This window comes from Achroia grisella, unplaced genomic scaffold (genome assembly GCF_030625045.1).
Source record: "Achroia grisella isolate CSIRO2021 unplaced genomic scaffold, CSIRO_AGI_Agris_v1 utg1360, whole genome shotgun sequence".
NCBI lineage: Eukaryota > Metazoa > Arthropoda > Insecta > Lepidoptera > Pyralidae > Achroia > Achroia grisella.
The window spans coordinates 653,049-672,054 of record NW_026712626.1 but is presented as its reverse complement, the minus strand read 5'-3'; the positions used below and the strand labels follow the sequence as shown (position 1 = coordinate 672,054).

At 34.7% G+C, this 19,006-nt stretch overlaps 1 protein-coding gene across 14 annotated transcripts in view; it reads right to left on the bottom strand.

Annotated features, from left to right (window-relative positions):
- Positions 1-19,006, bottom strand: part of LOC131855378 (probable nuclear hormone receptor HR3) — a 124,292-nt gene that overhangs the window by 27,319 nt on the left and 77,967 nt on the right. Inside the window, exons 1-2 of one of the 14 annotated variants that reach the window (XM_059206639.1) lie at positions 10,711-11,014; positions 9,713-10,589 (exon numbers count right to left, since the gene is read on the bottom strand). The exons of 5 other annotated variants lie outside the window; for them this stretch is intronic. In XM_059206639.1, coding sequence (XP_059062622.1) covers positions 9,713-10,013 — 301 coding nt within the window. In that variant the 5' untranslated portion in view covers positions 10,014-10,589; positions 10,711-11,014. Of the gene's footprint in view, positions 1-9,712; positions 11,018-19,006 lie in introns of those variants that run through there. 8 more of the 14 variants (XM_059206638.1, XM_059206641.1, XM_059206642.1 and 5 more) reach the window with 8 other exon arrangements.

The following is a 19,006-nucleotide window of genomic DNA, read 5'->3' as shown; positions in this document are numbered from 1 at the left end:
TTTTTTTAATATGTAAATGTCAGTTAGTAGTTTCTCATTATAATTACATTTTTTATTACCACTTACCATCAGAATCAAAATGTTTCGCATTCTAATTTTTTTTTTAATATCTAAATGTTAGGCCGGCAGTAGTAGTAGCTTCAGTTAGTAGTTTCTCATTCTAATTACATTTTTTTATTTGTTTTTTTTTAATATCAAAATGGTACATGAGAAATTATGTGGACTGTCACCGTTACCATCGTCTGGATAGTTTAGTGGATAATTGACAAGTGTGCTCTTTAAAATATGAGTTCATTCAACTCGCACATTACGTCTGATTCTACGCCAAAACTATATCGCACGAACAACAACCAAATGTATTAACTCAAAAATTACAAATTTTAGAAAATCAACTTTAAATAATCGTAATAAAGTCGTATTTGCGAAGTTTGTTAGTATTGTGTTAATGCAGTTTATTGCGAAGTATGTATATATATATCCAATTGTATGGAATCGATGTAAATAAGCGTGTTTATTTTAAGATACGTCTATTTCAAGTGACAACATGCAGTTTGATAATATGTATTTTGCAGTATTATAACATACTAGTGGCCGCCCCCGATTTTGCTTAAAAATGTGCGGGTTTTGTAATGGTAACGCTTGAAACACACTTAATGATAATCCCCTTCAGATCGATTCCCGACGAATTCAGACGGGGATCAAAATTACGACAGCCTGAGCCGTGGTTCGAACCCCTAGTGGTGCCCTCAGACTAAAGTCGTATCCGTCAAGAGGGAGTATGCCTTCAGCCGCTCCATAAGTCCTTCCTTTGGTTTGGAGTGCCATCTGCACTCACCCTCTAACGTCTGCATCATACTTGACATTTCGCCCAATTTACATAATATATTTATAAATTATACCCTATGTGTTATTCTAATGTATACATAAGCTATGTTACTGTAAAGTTTCATTAAAATCCGTTCAATAGTTTTTGCATGAAAGAGTAACAAACATTCATCCATCCATAGTTCCATACTCACAAACTTACGCGTTTATAATGTTAGTAAAATTATAATAAAAAAAAAATTCCACGTGTAGCAAGTCGCGGGTAAAACCTAGTAAGAAATAAAGACAATATCACACACATAATCAGAATCATTGAAATATGATCATATGATCAAATCGATTAAATATCTCGGAACGAAAGATAAGTGTTGCTATGTACAATCGCGTGATGAACTCACGTTTTATCCACGCGAATTGAGAATCGATTTGATGGTCTATCGATTAAATTTAATCGATTTCACGAGTAGAGTAGTGGTGTTAAAGGAGGATTACGTGTTTATAATATTCGCACTTTATAACGAAACGTATTAATTCTGAGGTTACAAATTTTGGAAAAGCAACTTTAATGCTTAGTTTTAATGTTGAGTTTCCGAAATATAACTTTTTAGTTAATGCTGTTTGGTACTGTGTGGTTCGTTTAACCATTCATAAGTATAGAGTATAGTTGCAATGCGCTTCAATACAGTTTCAGCGCCTAATGTTAGCGGATTCAATTCCCAGTCAATAAAAACATTTACAACAAATAAACACTGCCGATCTGTCTAAATCTGTCTTGCTTTGTTTTGATGAAAATATTGAGATGTGGTAGTGAAATTGAAGGGTGGAAGCATGACACCTTAGTCCCAAACCATGATTTTTTTCATTAAAGCATAGATACTCGTCATTAATACAATGGAATTGGGGTGAGGAGAGGGGGAGGGGGTGTTAGTAATGGGGGATAGGACTATATTGGTAGCAATGTACCATGTCAGGTTCCCCTTGGTACCGTCGTCATAAATTCCTAGTGAATTTGTCACAATGGATGATAACCAAGCACCATTCCATTGTCAAAATAAAAAAAAAATGCATTGTTATTGGAGGATGGGATTAATACTAATGAGGGTATCATGGTACAGTGCTATCAGGGCGACCTCCACGCGGTTACTCCCGGAAACCATCATGGTAAATTGTCGTTTACCATGATGGGCTAATTGAGCTGACCTCTTGCTCACCTTATCATCCGCCAGTATAAACCGTTAGCGCAGGCGGGTGCACCATTCCATTATCATCCATAAGAAATACAATGGTATTCTTGATTAATTCTTGAGGTACCGTCGCTAACTGACAATGACCTAATATCGGTCAGACTCGTATCGTATCGTTATCATAGAATCACACGTAACTGTGGTACGGAGTGACGTGTGACGTCACGGGGTCAATGCACTCGCGGATAACGCGCTTTACATACTAGTAATCCTCCCCGGCTTCGCTCTAGTACAATTGTTGTAGGTTCCTCATGTTGTAGCTCGAATAGTGAGAGGCTGGCGCCGTCTCTCGTATAAATTTTTGGTTTGATATTGCTGATTATTGCTTTCTTCACCGGGGAGTCTATTACACATAAATATAATTTACACTAAATTTATTTCTGTATCGGCAGATTTGAACTCACGACCTCTTACACGTATTTCAGGGTAAACCACTAAAAGTACGATGCTCAAAATGAGTTTATTCATCACAATCAAACCCATCAAAACATTACTTTTTATAATATTAGTCCACGTGGTTCCCCTGGAAACCATCTGCAAATTCGATGAAATTGTCACGTCTGAACAGCTATTTTCCACTGACCAAAAACCGTATAATATATTATTAACAAGACCAAAAAGGTATAATATCTTAACAAGAACGCCATAGACAACATAATTATGCTATAATATCCTTGGCCTTATCCATTTTTTTTTAAATCACAGTTTATGCTGCAACATCTTCGTGGAACTACATTATACAAGATAATAACTAGTTTTTACCGCCGGCTTCGTATGTTTATTTATTTATCATACTAGCTGTGTCCGCGGTTTCACTTGCATGAAATTTTTAGTTACGTTAGATCGTTTACACAATAGGCAGAGATATTAGTATAGATTGTAACAGTGTGTACCTCGCTATACTTCCAACGGCCGCGGGTTCAATTCCTCGCACTGTACAAACATTTGTATTCATGAGTATGGTTGTTTGTATCAGTCTGGATGTTTTCTATGTATATTATATATGTATTTTAAAATGTCAGTCGTATATCCATAACACAAGCTCTGCTTAGCTTGGGACTAGATGGCGCTGAGTGAATTGTCCACGTTTATTATTATTATTTCAGATAGTGCGTACCAAAGAGTACAATGGGACTAACATGTACTTTTAAATTGTTCAAAAGTGCCAAAATTTTTAAAGATAAAAAATATCTTAAAAAGCAGACATATCCGCGTGTAACGGCTAGCAATAAAATAAACATCGCAAGCAGTTATTTCGAAGTTGCAACGAAATACTTGTAATCAAATGACAATTATAATGATGACTAATTTGGTTAGGAGTTCATTGAACCGTGTCACGTTACTTAGTTATATTACTCCAGTATTGGTATTATGTATTACGGAATTAGAATTATAATTGTAAAAAACATTACACCTTAGAGGTAGACTTTGTTCAAAGTCGTCTCTTATATCGTTTATTTCAGTATGATGTTTAAGATGGTTGACATCGTGATATCATGATGTTCAGGAATATGATGACCTGATGACATGATATCCGTGCTGTCAGCTTGTCTAAGATTTTCCAATACATAAAAAAACGGAATGACAGTAAATAGATACTGCGTTCTAAGAAACGGTACTGACCTTATGAGAACTAAACCTAAGTTGAATCTATGCAACCACATTTAGTATTGAAATGTTATTCTCGAGTGCCTCTAGCGCTTTAACGCGCCGCGCCGCTTTATTACCGATCGTCGCGGTTTCGATTCTCGCAATTTACTATGTATAATATGTATGTATTTGCGAAAAAAATATATATCTGTGTATTTCTATCAGTTATCTAGTACCCATAACACAAGCTTTAGGTAGCTTATTTAGGTCTAGATGGCGCTGTGTGAATTTTTCTGAGATTATTAATAATCTTAATCCCTTTACTGCATAAATACAACTAAATAAAAAAAATATTTTCTAAAAAAATCTTTACACAGTTTCATACAAAAAATATATTGTTCTAAACGACTACGCTGTAGGGAACTAAAAGAAAGAACCTTTGTTGATTTGGAACGAAACTACTCCTTGTAACAAAGAGGTTTATATCAAAAAAACCAAATACAATTGTCTATGAAACCTATTGTAAGCGTGGCTCATTTCAAATTTAGAATCGGTTAGAATAAAAGGCACCACTCTGCACTTAAATAAAAGTCATCATTCGTCATTTTTAGAGCGTGCTCTAAAATAAAAGTGACAGCCACGTGTGACGTCACGATGACGTCAGGGTCATTGAACCCGGCTCGATGCTTGCCATCGCGCTGTGGCACGTTCGATTTTTAAAAACCTGCGGTGTAGTAACTTTTTAATTAAAATTAAATATGTGACAGATAACATAAATTATTGGTGTGTAATGTAATTATAAATGAATTTATAATACTTAGGTTGTCTGTGAGAAAGATGTTTTTAAAAAGATTAGTACAGAAATTTCCCGCCAATTATTATTTTTTATTATTGATAAAAAGTAAAAATTGGCGGGAAGTTTCTACAATATAGAGTAAGTTCGTACCTATATATTATTTTTTGTAGGGATAGTGAATAACAGATACAAATATAATATCTACCTACATAAATGCATTTTGTTTATATCACTGGAATGTCAAACAAATCTTATGGCCTACAAAATGGAAAATACCATGCATTGCCTATAGAATACCATGGATATCACATCTTCATGTGACACCTTGATAACCTATGTTGAGCTGTCATGCTTTCGTGAAAAAAAAAAGTTATACATAAGCACCAAGCGTAGCCTGGACGGGCTACTATTGTTATATTGGGGGGAAGACGTTTGTTAGTAGAGTGGACTAATAACCACATTGCTAGCCATGTCAGGTTGACATGGTACATTGCTAGCCACAATGGTTCCCCTTGGACACCATCATCATCTGCTTCTTCCTTATACCATTTATTTGTGGTCGTCGTAATATGTTTTCCTCTCCCATTCATCCCTGTTCGCAGTTCTCGCGTTATTTACTTCCTTTCTTACCATATCATCTTTCACACAGTCCATCCATCTCTTTATCGGCCTTCCTCTGCCCTTATAACCATCCACATTCATATGTAACACCATGTAACCTTCCCCTTGGAAACCATGGTGGTAAATTGCCATTCGCCAAGTTGTGCTACCTGACCTTAGCTAATGTTCATCTTATCATCCTCTACTGGTGCCCCGCCAGCGTAAACTGTTAGCAAAACATCTATATTCATGTAGGTCTATTACAGACTCTTATGATATGTCAAATCTACCGTCTCAGTATCCGAAACTCAGCTCGTATTCCTTTCAAATAAATATTGCATATGTTTACAATAATACAGATTCATTTTTAAATTCGAATTTGAGAGAATAGAGTGACCACCAGCATATGCTATTGCAAAAGCAAATAGGCTAATCAGTGTTCGTAAGCCGAACAGTTTTATCAAAATTACTGTAGTATTACAGACTACAAGAGGTATGTCCTGTACACCTCTTGAGATGAACGCATCAACGAATTGATGGTATTTTTGAACCCGACTAAACTAATTCACTCAATTAACCAATCATCTCACACCGAAATATTTAACAACTACACTATAAGGTCAAAGTTTTATTTAAACCTTGACGGGGAGCTGTAGACTTGATGTTAGCCGACTTTGAAGAGGAGCAAGAATGTATTTTTAATTTTGAAGAGGAGAGAAAATAGTTTTTTTTATTTAAACCATGACTGGAATCTTTGGACTTAATGTTAGCCGACTTTGAAGAGGGAGAATAAAATTTTGAATGGAGTATAGTGGAATAGTACACGTCTCAGCTAACGGTATACGCTGGCGGGATTACATTGGAGGATGATAGGACAAATACGAGGTCAGTAGACAAATAATAGGTACTAAAGACAAACAATATGAATCTATTCTCAATTTAACCACAGAGTTTAACAATAAACAAAAGAGTACATATATTATATATGTATGTGTTTTAAATATAGAATAGTTTGTGTAATATTTTTTTTATGATTTAATTTAATGTATAATTTAAAAATAATACATAAGAACAGGCGAGTTTAACATAATAAAGGCGTACATAGTTTAATAAACTAGATCAAGAGTATAATAACAAAATTTTTCATAAAAAAAAATTTAAAAAAAATAAGTATCGGCCAGTCATTTAGTATATTATAAAGTACAATAGTTTAGACATCAGAACACAATATCTATTTTAGCTAAACAACTGGTGGCTTTTATAATGCCTACAATAACCACATTATTAGTTTCTCATGAAATATAAGCAATAACTAATTAATCTGTAGTAATTTTCTTGTATTAATTTTAAATGTTAAATTAATCGTCATTTAGTTCATTACCTAGTGGCCTGTAGTTTTATACAAAGGGATCTACATGTTTTATATGTGTGTTTATATATAAATAAAGGGATTTTAGAAATTAATTATTATATATCTATTTATAATTAGAAAATAAATAATTACAGTTAAGGGACAAAATACAACTGGCCAGTAAATATGGAATATTTAATTAAAAATAAACAGTAGTTTAGGCTGTATACATTTATATCTTTGCTATTCAAGTTGTGGATAAAATATTATACTATAACCACAGATAACATAATATTACATACTATAACTATCCAAACAAGAAAAACCAAAATTCAAATTTAGAACTTACTTTTACCTGTACGCTTATATACGCATGCAGGTATTATTAAGTATGTTTTTGTATTGTGCCAGTATTAGTGCCCATAGCAACAAACAATACCAAACAATGCCATCAAAATCATCACAAGTCAAAGTGCAAAGGCAGTGTGTCAAGTGCGTTCACCCCGTTCTACACGTGCAATGCGCACACAATTGAAAAACGACTTAAGTCTATCACACATGGATCGAATGTGAATTATATTACACATACAATAAAGTTAATATTTAAATGACATAACAATATAAATATGTAGAACAAAAATGCAAATACCAAATGCAACAATACAAATTTGTGCTTTATCTCCGAGTGGTACGGATTACATTGGCATATTGCAACTTAATTGCAAGCGTTTACCTAACCCAAATTTTTGGACAATTAACACAAATTCCGAACAAAGAAAAAAAATCGTTATTAGTGGAAAACTATAATTTGGGACACAAACATTTAAATGTAATTGGGTTCATGACAAATAGACGATACGGATAAGTAGTTGTAAGTAGATATTTAGTTTTCAGGTCACCAAAGGTATACTAATGTTATAAATACGAAACTCATTCTGTATATCTGTCTGTTACATTTTCATAATTAAATTAATGAAATTAAAAATTCTTTATTCTTCTCCTCCACAGAATAAAAACAAACATTTACATACACATACATCTTATATATAAAATTCTCGTGTCACAGTTTTCGTTCCCATACTCCTCCGAAACGGCTTGACCGATTCTCATGAAATTTTGTGAGCGTATTGAGTAGGTCTGAGAATCGGCCAACATCTATTTTTCATCCCCCTAAATGGGTAGGGGTAGTCCACTCCTATTTTAAGGCAAAACAACGTTTGCCGAGACAGCTAGTCTAATATATAAAATTCTCTTGTCACAGATTTCGTGTTTATACTTCTCCGAAACGGCTTGACCGAGTTTGATGAAATTTTATATGTATATTCAGTAGGTCTGAGAATAGGTGTAGAACTAATTTTTATACCCCTAAATGTTGGGGAGAAGGGGATTTAGTTGAGCAATGGGAACTCCCCGTTTGAGTAACTCATTACCATTATGTATTTAAATCTAGCGGATTTTGAAGTGGTTTTTTTTTAATAAATATAGTGATTCTAGAGGAAGCTTTATATATATAAACCATGTACACATGTTAGTATATAGTCAAGAAAACTTAAAAGATTACTTAACAATCCACATTCACAGCGATAGTTACACACATCCATATATATTAATATCTTAGCATTAAACCAAACAGATTGATATTTATATTTACCGTGATGAATATCTTATACGGATGAATTTGTATATATCACGATGGGCTATAAATACTCATTCTGTATATCTGTCTGTTACATTTTCATGACCTCTTACTCATCTTAAATGAATGAAATTAAAAATTCATCCTCCACTTATATATAAAATTCTCGTGTCACAGTTTTCGCCTCGCCACCGCGTAGTACCGTTATTTTTCATCCCCCTAAATGCGCAAAACAACGTTTGCAGGTGCAATATATATCCATTATCATACACAAAAAAAAACCCCTAAATGTTAAGGATGGATTCACGGCAAATTTTTTTTTTCATTATTTTCGATAATTTTTTTTATTTTATTATAATTTAGCATTGAAAAAAAAAACACTTCTATCACCAACCCCTATAGCTCAATACCGATTTTAATTTATAAGGCAAAACAACGTGTTGTATGAATTTAAACGTCTCAAAGGACCTTAATTTTTGCGATGGGTGAGTTGCATCATAAAGACTTTTATCGAACTACTCTAATGCTGTTGGTCGCAGCTGGCTTTTACAACTTCACCGGACGATAGGGGGCGAGTGCAGATGACACTCCAAACCCGCGGAAGGACTTATGGGATGGCTGAAGGCTAACTCCTGCCTGACTTTAGTCTGAGAGCACCGTTAGGGGTTCGAACCTCAGCTCAGGCCGTCGTAATTTCGATCCCCGTTTGAATCGGACTGGGGATGAATCGGAGCTAGTTATATTTTATATATCATTACATAGTATGAAACAAAGTCACTGTCGCTGTCTGTCCGTCCCTATGTATTTAAATCTTTAAAACTACGCTACGGATTTTGAAGTGGTTTTTGTTTAATAAATAAGAGTGATTCTAGAGGAAGGTTTATATATATAATACATGTACACCCGTGCGGAGCCGGGGCGAGTAGCTAGTTATATATATAGACACATAAATGAGTCATACATATGTATATGTATATAGTACTTAACTACAAGAAACCTTAAAAGATTACTTAACAATATTAAATAAGAAAAAATGCTACATTCACAGTTTACATAATGATAGCGTGCACAAACATACACACATACAAATATACATATATATTAATATCTTAGCATTAAATACAAACAAACAGATTGATATTTATATTTACTTTAGCTGTAGATAATAACTGTTATTAAGTATTTATATGACTTTATACTATACGACGCATCACTCTATCATTGTTAATAAAAAAATCTTTGACAGTTATATTTAAAAAAAAATCGCGACAATATATATATAAAAAGTACTCTCAATCTTATGTTTCACTAGACTATATATCTAGGCTATCTATGTACCAAATTTCATTTGAATAGGTTCAGTAGTTTTGGCGTGATAAGCGAGACAGACAGACAGACAGTTACTTTTGCATTTACAATATTAGTAAGGGTTTAGTACAATAACATTATTTTTATACGATTTCATGACACTCGAGTTAGACTGGCCGAATACATTCCTTTGATTGTCCACATATAGCTAAACCGTTTTTAATAAAATAAATATACCTATACGTAATTTTTATGTAATCGAGTTTATATTTAATAACTGATATTAAAAAAATTGTTACTGGCAATTTATAAATCATAACTTGCCAGCGGCGTTTAAAAAAAGAATAAAGAAATATAGATACCTCTAATGGAATTAGCAGCTTTCTTATCCATGAACATTCCTGACATTGAGGATCCAAACATGCCTTCACTGCTCCCTGGTGGAGGGGAAGTGCTGTCAGCGACGGAGCCAGACGTTATGTCCATGCCCATCTGGTTATGCATCACACCCTGAACATCGGTGTGGGGCTCTCTCTTCAGCTGCATGCCTTGAGGCAGTGGCGACTGCGCCTGATGCAGCATCGTGGACGCCGACGAGTGGCCCCCATGCTGATCGGGCGGCCACTGAGACCCGAACAACTCGTGGAACTGACTGTTGTTCATTTCGAAATTCGAAATTTGAAACTTTCAAAAAGTTTTCTTAAATTTACAACGTAACCGCTTTCTTTAGGTTATTTTCGGCCAGTATTTTTGCAAACGCGCGAATTGCATTCGCATTGCGTCTCTTTTTACACTAGTATCACTGAACGTTTTGGTGTTTTGATGTTTTATACGTTTTGACGTTTTGTATTGTTGTTTTATCGACTAAGTCGGTGTTAAGGCAACGTTTTTTTGTGTTTTGTTATATTATTATCACCATTAAGAATTTTGAAAAAACTTTATGGCACTCCCCCGATGTTTCTTCAGCTTGTTTTATTTTTTTATATTCGTCAGTTTTTAACTGATGAATATGTTTCGACCAAGAGGCGATGTGAGATTTCTTTTAGCGAAATTGATCTCGGGTATTATCTTTTTGAAGAGCAACAAGTTTTTTGGCATTTTGTCTCCGTGATTTGTTTGTATATTTTGTCTTCGTTTCCTCTTAAATAAACATTATAAGGCACTTATCGGTTTATTGTAATTATTCACTTGTTCCCGTATACTAATCTCTATCTTCTTACTGATCAAAGCACAAAATATCTGTAAAGAGAAAACCAAAGCAGAAAGAAGAATTTATTTGATTTAAAGAGAAGTTATTTGTTAAATAAGATTTATATGCCAATTTGTTATTTTATTTTTTATTTGTAAGACTTTAGCTAACCGAACGTTGTTGTGTTCAGTTATCTAAAATCCAGTTGTACGAATTTACATCGGGCACGAATTCGCTTTTTTAAATTTAGAACTCTGTTTTAAACACCACCGCGTTCCATTTTCCAATGATAATCCTGGTCACTGCACTATAAAGGCACTGTCACTATTTAAAAAAAAACAAGATGCGTTCACCTCACTGCTGGAAAAATTTGTACGTTATGTTTTGTACTATGGTTGTTCACAACTCGGCTTCCCGACGACGACTGGCAGTCATGAGATGTTGACGCCAGGGCAGCCCGAACGTGACTGACGCATTGACGAATCTTCGGCGAGGTTCACGAAAAAATTATATATTTTTTCATTCCGACCGAATAATCAACTTAGCTCATAGTGATAGTTCAATCGCCCCGGCGCAATGCGGACTATAATGGAAAATAATATATCCTAAAATATTAACATTTAAGAAAAAATAACTTCACATTTATATATAAAACTATCTAAAATGTAGATATAATTACTTAAATATTAAAATATGCCTATGGCAAGACAGTAATTAATTAAGAAAATTGCCCATTATAGTCCGCACCAACTACAAGGCGACTCGTCTCTGTGTGCGTACGTCGCTGGTGTGTACGGACATAGCGGCGCGCGCACACAGCCAAGCCGGCGTCACAACGGTTCATCGACCCCAGGACCCAAACAAAGTAGATTTCGGTGAAATGCTGTTGAACTCTAGTTTTGAATGTGGAATCGCCAGGGTGATGATAATATTACGATGTTCGTGGTTCGCGATTCTTTTGCAGGAACGTTCGAAATATGAATTTTTAAAATTAAAACCTAGAAGCTAATTCCAATCTGTTATTCTAGATTCTAATTTTAAAAATATGATTTATTGATTATGTCAACTGCATTTTGAAAGAATTCTTTTTTCGAAAATTATAATATTTAAAGCTATTTCATACGTTATAAAAAATAACAAGCGGTTTCTATTAGTTATGGATTGAGCGGTTGTATCGTAGTGTTAACAGGTCATTGACTCGGGAAAATGTTGTCAGCGCAAATAGTTGGCGATTTTGTTTATCCTGAAGTTGGAACGGTAAGTAGGTAATGCAGAAACGACTTCAAGGATATTAACCTTTTCCAATTTAATAGACGACTAGACGTGCGCGCGACTTCGTCCGCTTGAATAAAACTTGTTAATTGATTGATGAAAAATAGCCTAATGAAAATTTATTACTATTGCGTCCTTCTACAGTATATATACTACGTGTAGGGGAGTATTTAACGGGAACATTGACCCTACTACTAGTACTGGACTATGTTAGGTTAGTCTCCACGTGGTTCCCATTAGAAAACATCGTGGTTAAATCCTGGTGGATTGACCTTACCTCATCCTATCTACATAGGATGATAATGTAATGGTGCACCCGCCTAGGCTAACGGTTTACGCTGGCGGGGCACCAGTGGAGGATGATAAGATGAGCATGAGGTCAGATTATAGCCCATCATGGTAAATTCACAAGGAATTTATTACGATGGTTTCCAGGGGAACCACGTGGAGGTCAATCTGACATGGTACCATAGGGCCATCAGTCCACATTACTAACAATCCCCTTTCTCCCGATAGGGGACAGTTGAGCCGCCAAAGGCAGAGTGGAACGCTAACAGCAAACCCCTTACTTTTCTAAGGGGATTTTTTTCAGAGGGGTAAAAAATTCTTAAATTCATGGGATATTCTTGCCCCATTATGGCGAATTCACAAGGAATTGTTCTTATGGTATAGATTGTAAAATATAGACAATTCTGCTACTATACTGTCCGTATGAGGAAAGAAGACGCTAGTCGCTCTGTACGAATGTTATCTATGATATACGGAATGTATTGTTTTGTGATAGGTTGTATGGCTATCGAAATCCATCAGAAATCTCACCACCACCATATCGGACAGCAGTGGTAGATACCTTCACGTAAATAGTAAATTTTTTTAACTTGATCTCTGTAGTAAACATTAGTTCGGGATATTTTTTTATGCGAATGGTAAACAAGCAGACGATCTACCTGATGGTAAGTGGTAACCGTCGCTGCATATAGATACTTACACGTATAGTAAATTTTTTAACTCGAAGTTTGTGGTAGGCATTGGTTCCGGACCATTTTTTTATGGGAATGGTAAACAAGCAGACAGCGACACCTGATGGTAAGACCATTTGGTTGCCGCCTACAGATGCATGAACAGCATTATAGCCATCACGTTATCACGTGACTACTGTAATATTTTACTATAAGATGGGCCGTATGCTTCATTACCTCCATCGTGGTGTAAAATAAATTAGTTTTAATATTTTTATTACGAAACTGAATGTACTTAATGTGAAATCGTGCTGAAATGTGCTAAATTTTAGCACATTTCACCAGGGTTTCAAGATTTCAGTGTGCAGTAGATATGTATCAAACTACTTAAAAAAAGATATTACTAAGGAAATATATTCTATGCAGTTTAAAAGCATAAAGTAGAATATATTTCCAAATAAAAAAAAATGTTATTAACCCAGGGAAGCCGGCGACCTTGCGATAGAAAGAGATAACTGACACACCACATATCTGCGTCCCATTCACTCTCACAGGCTAACGACCTATTGATTTCTGACCACGTGCTAAATATGCCATTTCGTCATTATTTCCATTAACATTTGTCACAAATGATTCATCATCGATGCCCGAATTCGTTGATTCTAACAATGTTGCTCTATTTCGTGCAAGTAACCTACATACATACGTCACACTCGTCTCCTATAGGGATAGACAGAGACAATACTATAACAAATGGTCCTATTCATACTAACCTATAAACACATAACTCTGTTACTACTACTTGAAACTTTGTTACTCTATCACGCAAAAACTACTAAACGAATCTTGATGAAAGTTTACAGTAATATAGCTTATACATAAAAATAACATATAGACACTATAATTTAAAAATATATTATGTAAATTGTGCGAAATATAATGTTAAATGTCAAGTAAGTGTGATGCAGACGAAGTTGTGCGGGTCAGCTAATTATTTCATACTAGTCATGCCGATGCTGTAATTTAATAGCTTATATGTTATTCTGATGTATAAGCTATATTACTGTAAACTTTCATCAAAATTCGTTCAGTACTTTTTGCGGGAAAGAGTAACAAACATCCAACGTTGGGGGAAAGTGATTGTTAGTAATGTGGACTACTAATCCCATTGCTAGCAATGTACCATATCAGGTTGACCTCCACGCGGTCCCCCTTGAAACCATCGTGATAAATTCATGGTGAATTTACTACGATGGGCTAACTGACCTGATCTCCTGCTCATCTTATCATCCTCCACTAGTGCACTTCCAGCGTAAACCGGTAGCGCAGGCGAGTGCACCATTCCATTATGATCCATAAGAAAAAAAAATATCCATACTAACAAACTTTCAGAAATTGTATTATGGGTACTATACAACTGATATAAATGCATGTATGTATGTTTTTTTTTGTAAATACGTATGTAAATACATATATATAAAACACCCAGACCGACACAAACAATCATACTCATAAATACAAATGTTTGCACCGTGCGAGGAATCGAACCCGTCGGACGTTGGCTAACCACTAGACCGTCGAGGTAACATCCTAACGGTTGCGGAATTAAGCAAAGTAATATAAATGTATTAAGTGATAATAATTTTTCTATTTTATCATGACTACTAGCGAGGTCGCTATGGATTTCTGTTGATAAGAGTGTCGAATTAATTCAAGGTATATCTTGCAAATAAGATAGCAACTCAGCATATCTCGCAGGGCAATGACACCGATAAATCAATACATATTCATATTTTGCTTTGATGTTTGTGAAACTGTGATTCAATTTAATTTTTTTCGCGAATTTTGTTACGTACTCACTTTTAAACCGACTTCAAAAAAGGGGAATTTAATTTGACTGTAGTTTTTTATGTTTATTGATTTTGATAATTGTTTTTTTTTTATTGAAGGAGGTACCTACTTCACGTCTGGTTTAATATAAATTTGATTAAAATCTGATCAGTATTTATAAAGTTATCTTACTAATATTGTAAATGCGTAAGTCGGTAGGTATGGATGGATAGATGTATGTTTGTTGCTCATTCACGCAAAAACTACTGAACGGATTTTGATGAAACTTTACAATAATATAGCTTGTACTTCAGAATAACACAGGCTATAAATATCATGCAGGTGAAACCGCGCGCACAGCTAGTCATTAAGAACGTAACTGTCGGTTTTTTAACCCTAACATGTATTTTTTTTTAATACTTGAATTAAAATTATTCATATTTATTTTATATTAAATAATTGTATTGCCAAACAAACTAACGGCTCACCTGATGGAAATTTGATATCCGTAATACCGTTCAAGTCTATAAGCGACGGTTACCACTTACCACCAGGTGGCTACCATCCCTATTGCAATACTAGTTACATAAAAAAACAGCTATCAATCAGATTTCGGTATCGGTCATATCGGTTTTATCAACTCTGTATATATATCATGTATTTTTTTAGTGTCAATGACCTTCCTGCCAAGGCTATTGCACAATAACTAATAATGACAATTATTGTTTGACGACCTCGGTGGTGTAGCGGTGGTGTAACGTCCGATGGTCGCAGGTTCGATTCCTTGCACGGCACAGACATTAGTAGTCATGAGTATGACTGTTTGTATCGGTCTGAGTGTTTTCTATGTATAATATGTATTTAGAGAAAAAAATCTATGTATTTGTATCTAGTGCCTACAACATAAGTTTTAGCTAGTGTAACTTGGATCTAGATGGCGCTGTGTGAATTGTCTTGAGATTATTATATTATTACTAGCTGTTCACACGACTTCGTCCGCGTGGAATATAACTTTATTTTTCTAAAATAAAAGTAGCCTTAGTTACTCCTTATTACATCAGATACCCGCCAAAAAAAGTCTCGTCAAAATCGGTCCAGCCATTTCAGAAAATAGCCGGAACAAATAGTAAAATATGACAGACAGATTCAGATAAAAATTATAAAACAAACAGACACTCCATTTTTATTTATGTGTAGGTATTTATTATTATATTGCAAGTGTAAAATAATACGGTATATTATTCTAATGTTTTACAAAATCTTAATGTTAATAATTATAAACCAAAAATTTTTGGTATTTATATGTATAGAATGTATAGATTATTGTGATATTATGTAAAAATGTCATGTAAGTCTGACGCAGATGAAGTCTAGCGTGTTAGGCGGTTACTCATGAATACAAATATGCCATGCGAGGAATCGAAGCCGCGACCATTGGAAGGCTGTGGGCTAAACCACTAGACCATCGAGGCCGTCATAATAACTAACACAATAACTAATAATGACAATACATTGTTGCATGTATGTATGTATGTATGTATGTTGTAATAATACTAATAATAATACATTGTTCTAAAGTTTTGGTACATGTGCAAATTATTTGTGGTTTTAGGCCAACCGCAAACGCGATATATTATCAACCGACTTCATAAAGGGGGGGTCTAACAGTGCAACAAAATCTGTTCCTATTTTGTGATTCAAGTTTTAATGATTCTTTTTACAATCGATTGACTCTAACATTTTGGAAAGCGTTAAATGCTTGTATATAATGATAGAAATTTATAAATTACAAGTAAGTAACATAAGTTATAATTTATTTCAAATTGTATAAGTTAATGATAAGTAGCGTTACAGTAATTACAATCGTGCGAAGCCGGGGCGGTTCACTAGTGTTTTGTAATAAATATTGCAATGATTGTCCGCGTTTGAAGCTGTGGCGTTTTCTAGTATTTTATACAGAGAACTAAAATATACCATGGGAGATCGACCCACACGCGGACCCCTCTGAAAACCAGCTTGGTTAATTCATTCTCCAAGTGCACCATTCCATGACTCATGAAAAAAATACATATAAAACATCTAAACCAATGTAAACACACATAATCATGAATGCAATTATTTGTATTGTGTGGGAATCGAACCAATGACCACCGAAAGGCCTTAAACCACTATACCGCTAAGGTCATTAAAAGGATTAGATACCCTATTATCGGTCAGCAACAGTCAATAGCTATTAATAATGCTATCTCTTTCTGTCATGAGCTTATTAGCATCGTAAGAGATTTATGTTGTTGTGACGTATATATATATACGTCATATGTAAGAAATATTGCTCAAAATTGCGTAAACAATATCACAGTGTAATTACAGGATCAGAGGCATGATATCTTAGTTCTTTAGAATAAGAATAAATAACACTGGACAATCAACACAGCGCCATCTAGTCCCACGGTAAGCTGAGCTTGATCGGTGATATAGCGTTTTAGCACACCGCTTTACTTCCGATGGTCGCAGATTCGATTCCTCGCACGGCACAAACATATGTATTCGTAAGTAGCAACTAGCTTGTATAGGTCTGGGTGTTTTCTATGTATGCATTTCCGAAAAAATATCTATGTATTTGTATCAGTTGTTTAGTACCCATAACACAAGCTTTAGCTAGCTTAACTTGGGACTAGATGGCGCTGTGTGAATTGTCCTGATATTATTATTATTATCTCCCTTTGCTGGGGTGATAGACTTGTCATTGCGGGTGAAAATGACCAAACAATGACAAGTATAAAAGAAATGATGATGATGAAGAATATTATTATTATTAATATGTGAAAAATCCAAAACGGTTTGTTCTCATCACCTCTACCGTTAAGTTTTAAAAATAACACGAGAGTGATTCCAAATTCAAAAGTTCAGAAGAAGCTCAATATTCGAATTTCAAATTTGGCGCCGTATGCGGACGTCCAACGAACTATGAACCGTGTGACCCTTATGTAGTGTTGTACGAAAAATCTTTTATGCCAGGTATCTGGCTTGGCACTAGCAACAAAATATTTTATATGAATCTGTGCTATCATTTTTTTTTACGCCTATTTTGCATGTAGGAGTAATTTTGGGCTTTGGAAGGAAGGGTTTGTCATCATTTCACATCTCAATTAAAACAAAATAAATTTGTGTCAAACTGTGTCATAGGTTCCAGGTACAGGCTTATTTATTATATTCAATACAAAATATTGTCTGAAAATAATTTTATAAATTTTAAGTGATAAACAAAAACATGTTCATAATTATTAAAAAACGTTACAAAAATTTTGTATTTTATTTTTCTCATAACTAGTATTTTCTTATTATAGATTCTAAAATTATAATTGAGATACTTTTTAAGTGCCTTCTATACATATTTCCCATTGACAGAATAACTTAATGCCTATTAGCAGCTTTAATAAAATTACACCAAATATTTCCAACTTCTTCAAAGTTTCATCTGAGAACACAATTAAAAAGATCCGTTAATATAAACTCGTTAACAAAAACGGTTGCTAGCTCGTTATAAAACTTTATATTCGTTTTTTAATTTTCTGCAACACACTAATTTAAAGTACGGAAAATCCCGTTTAAAACAACTACCTGTATCGAATTAATTTCACCCGCCTGACCAGTGACAATAGCGTGGTCACGAGTCGGGCAATTGTTCAAAAAACGAATAATTGATTCTAAATTCAAAATCCATTACCACCAATCGGATGAATAGTTCGGAATTTAAACATTCGCGAATTGCATCCACCAACGCCCAATGTAGCTGGACGGCTAGACGAGTGCCGTTGAACTCGCAGTTTCGGGGTTCGTCGGCCGACGCGAACGAGCGTCGAACCGAGCAATTTGAACGAGATAACCACTCGAAACGATATCGATCGTCGATTCGTTAGTGGCTGCTGGCTGGCCAGTGACGGGCGAAATTGATGTGCTTCCGTCATCGGTGTTCCAGACTCTTATCCGGAAGTTGTGAAAAGCAATTGCGTTCTAAATTTAAAACGAACATCTGGAGAATTACTATTTTTAAATTCAAATCACGCAGTCTAAATTCCTTTTTATTTTTAATATTAAATAACAGCCAATGCGTACGTGAATGAGTCTATCTTTGCCCAAATTACACAAAGTAAACAGTTCTCAAGAGAAGGTTCTCAATCTGTATTATTTTATATCATCGTTAATAGTATGTATAGATTATTTCATTAAGGTTTTACAAATTCTGCCGTAAATGAAATTAATTTTTCCTTCATTGAAGTCATTTAAAAACATATATATTGAACTAGCTTTTGCACGCGGCTTCGCTCGCGTTAATTTATCAAAATCCTTTCTTAGGGGATGCCTAGGTCATAGTAGCTTTATGCAAGCAAAGTCTCAGCCCTATC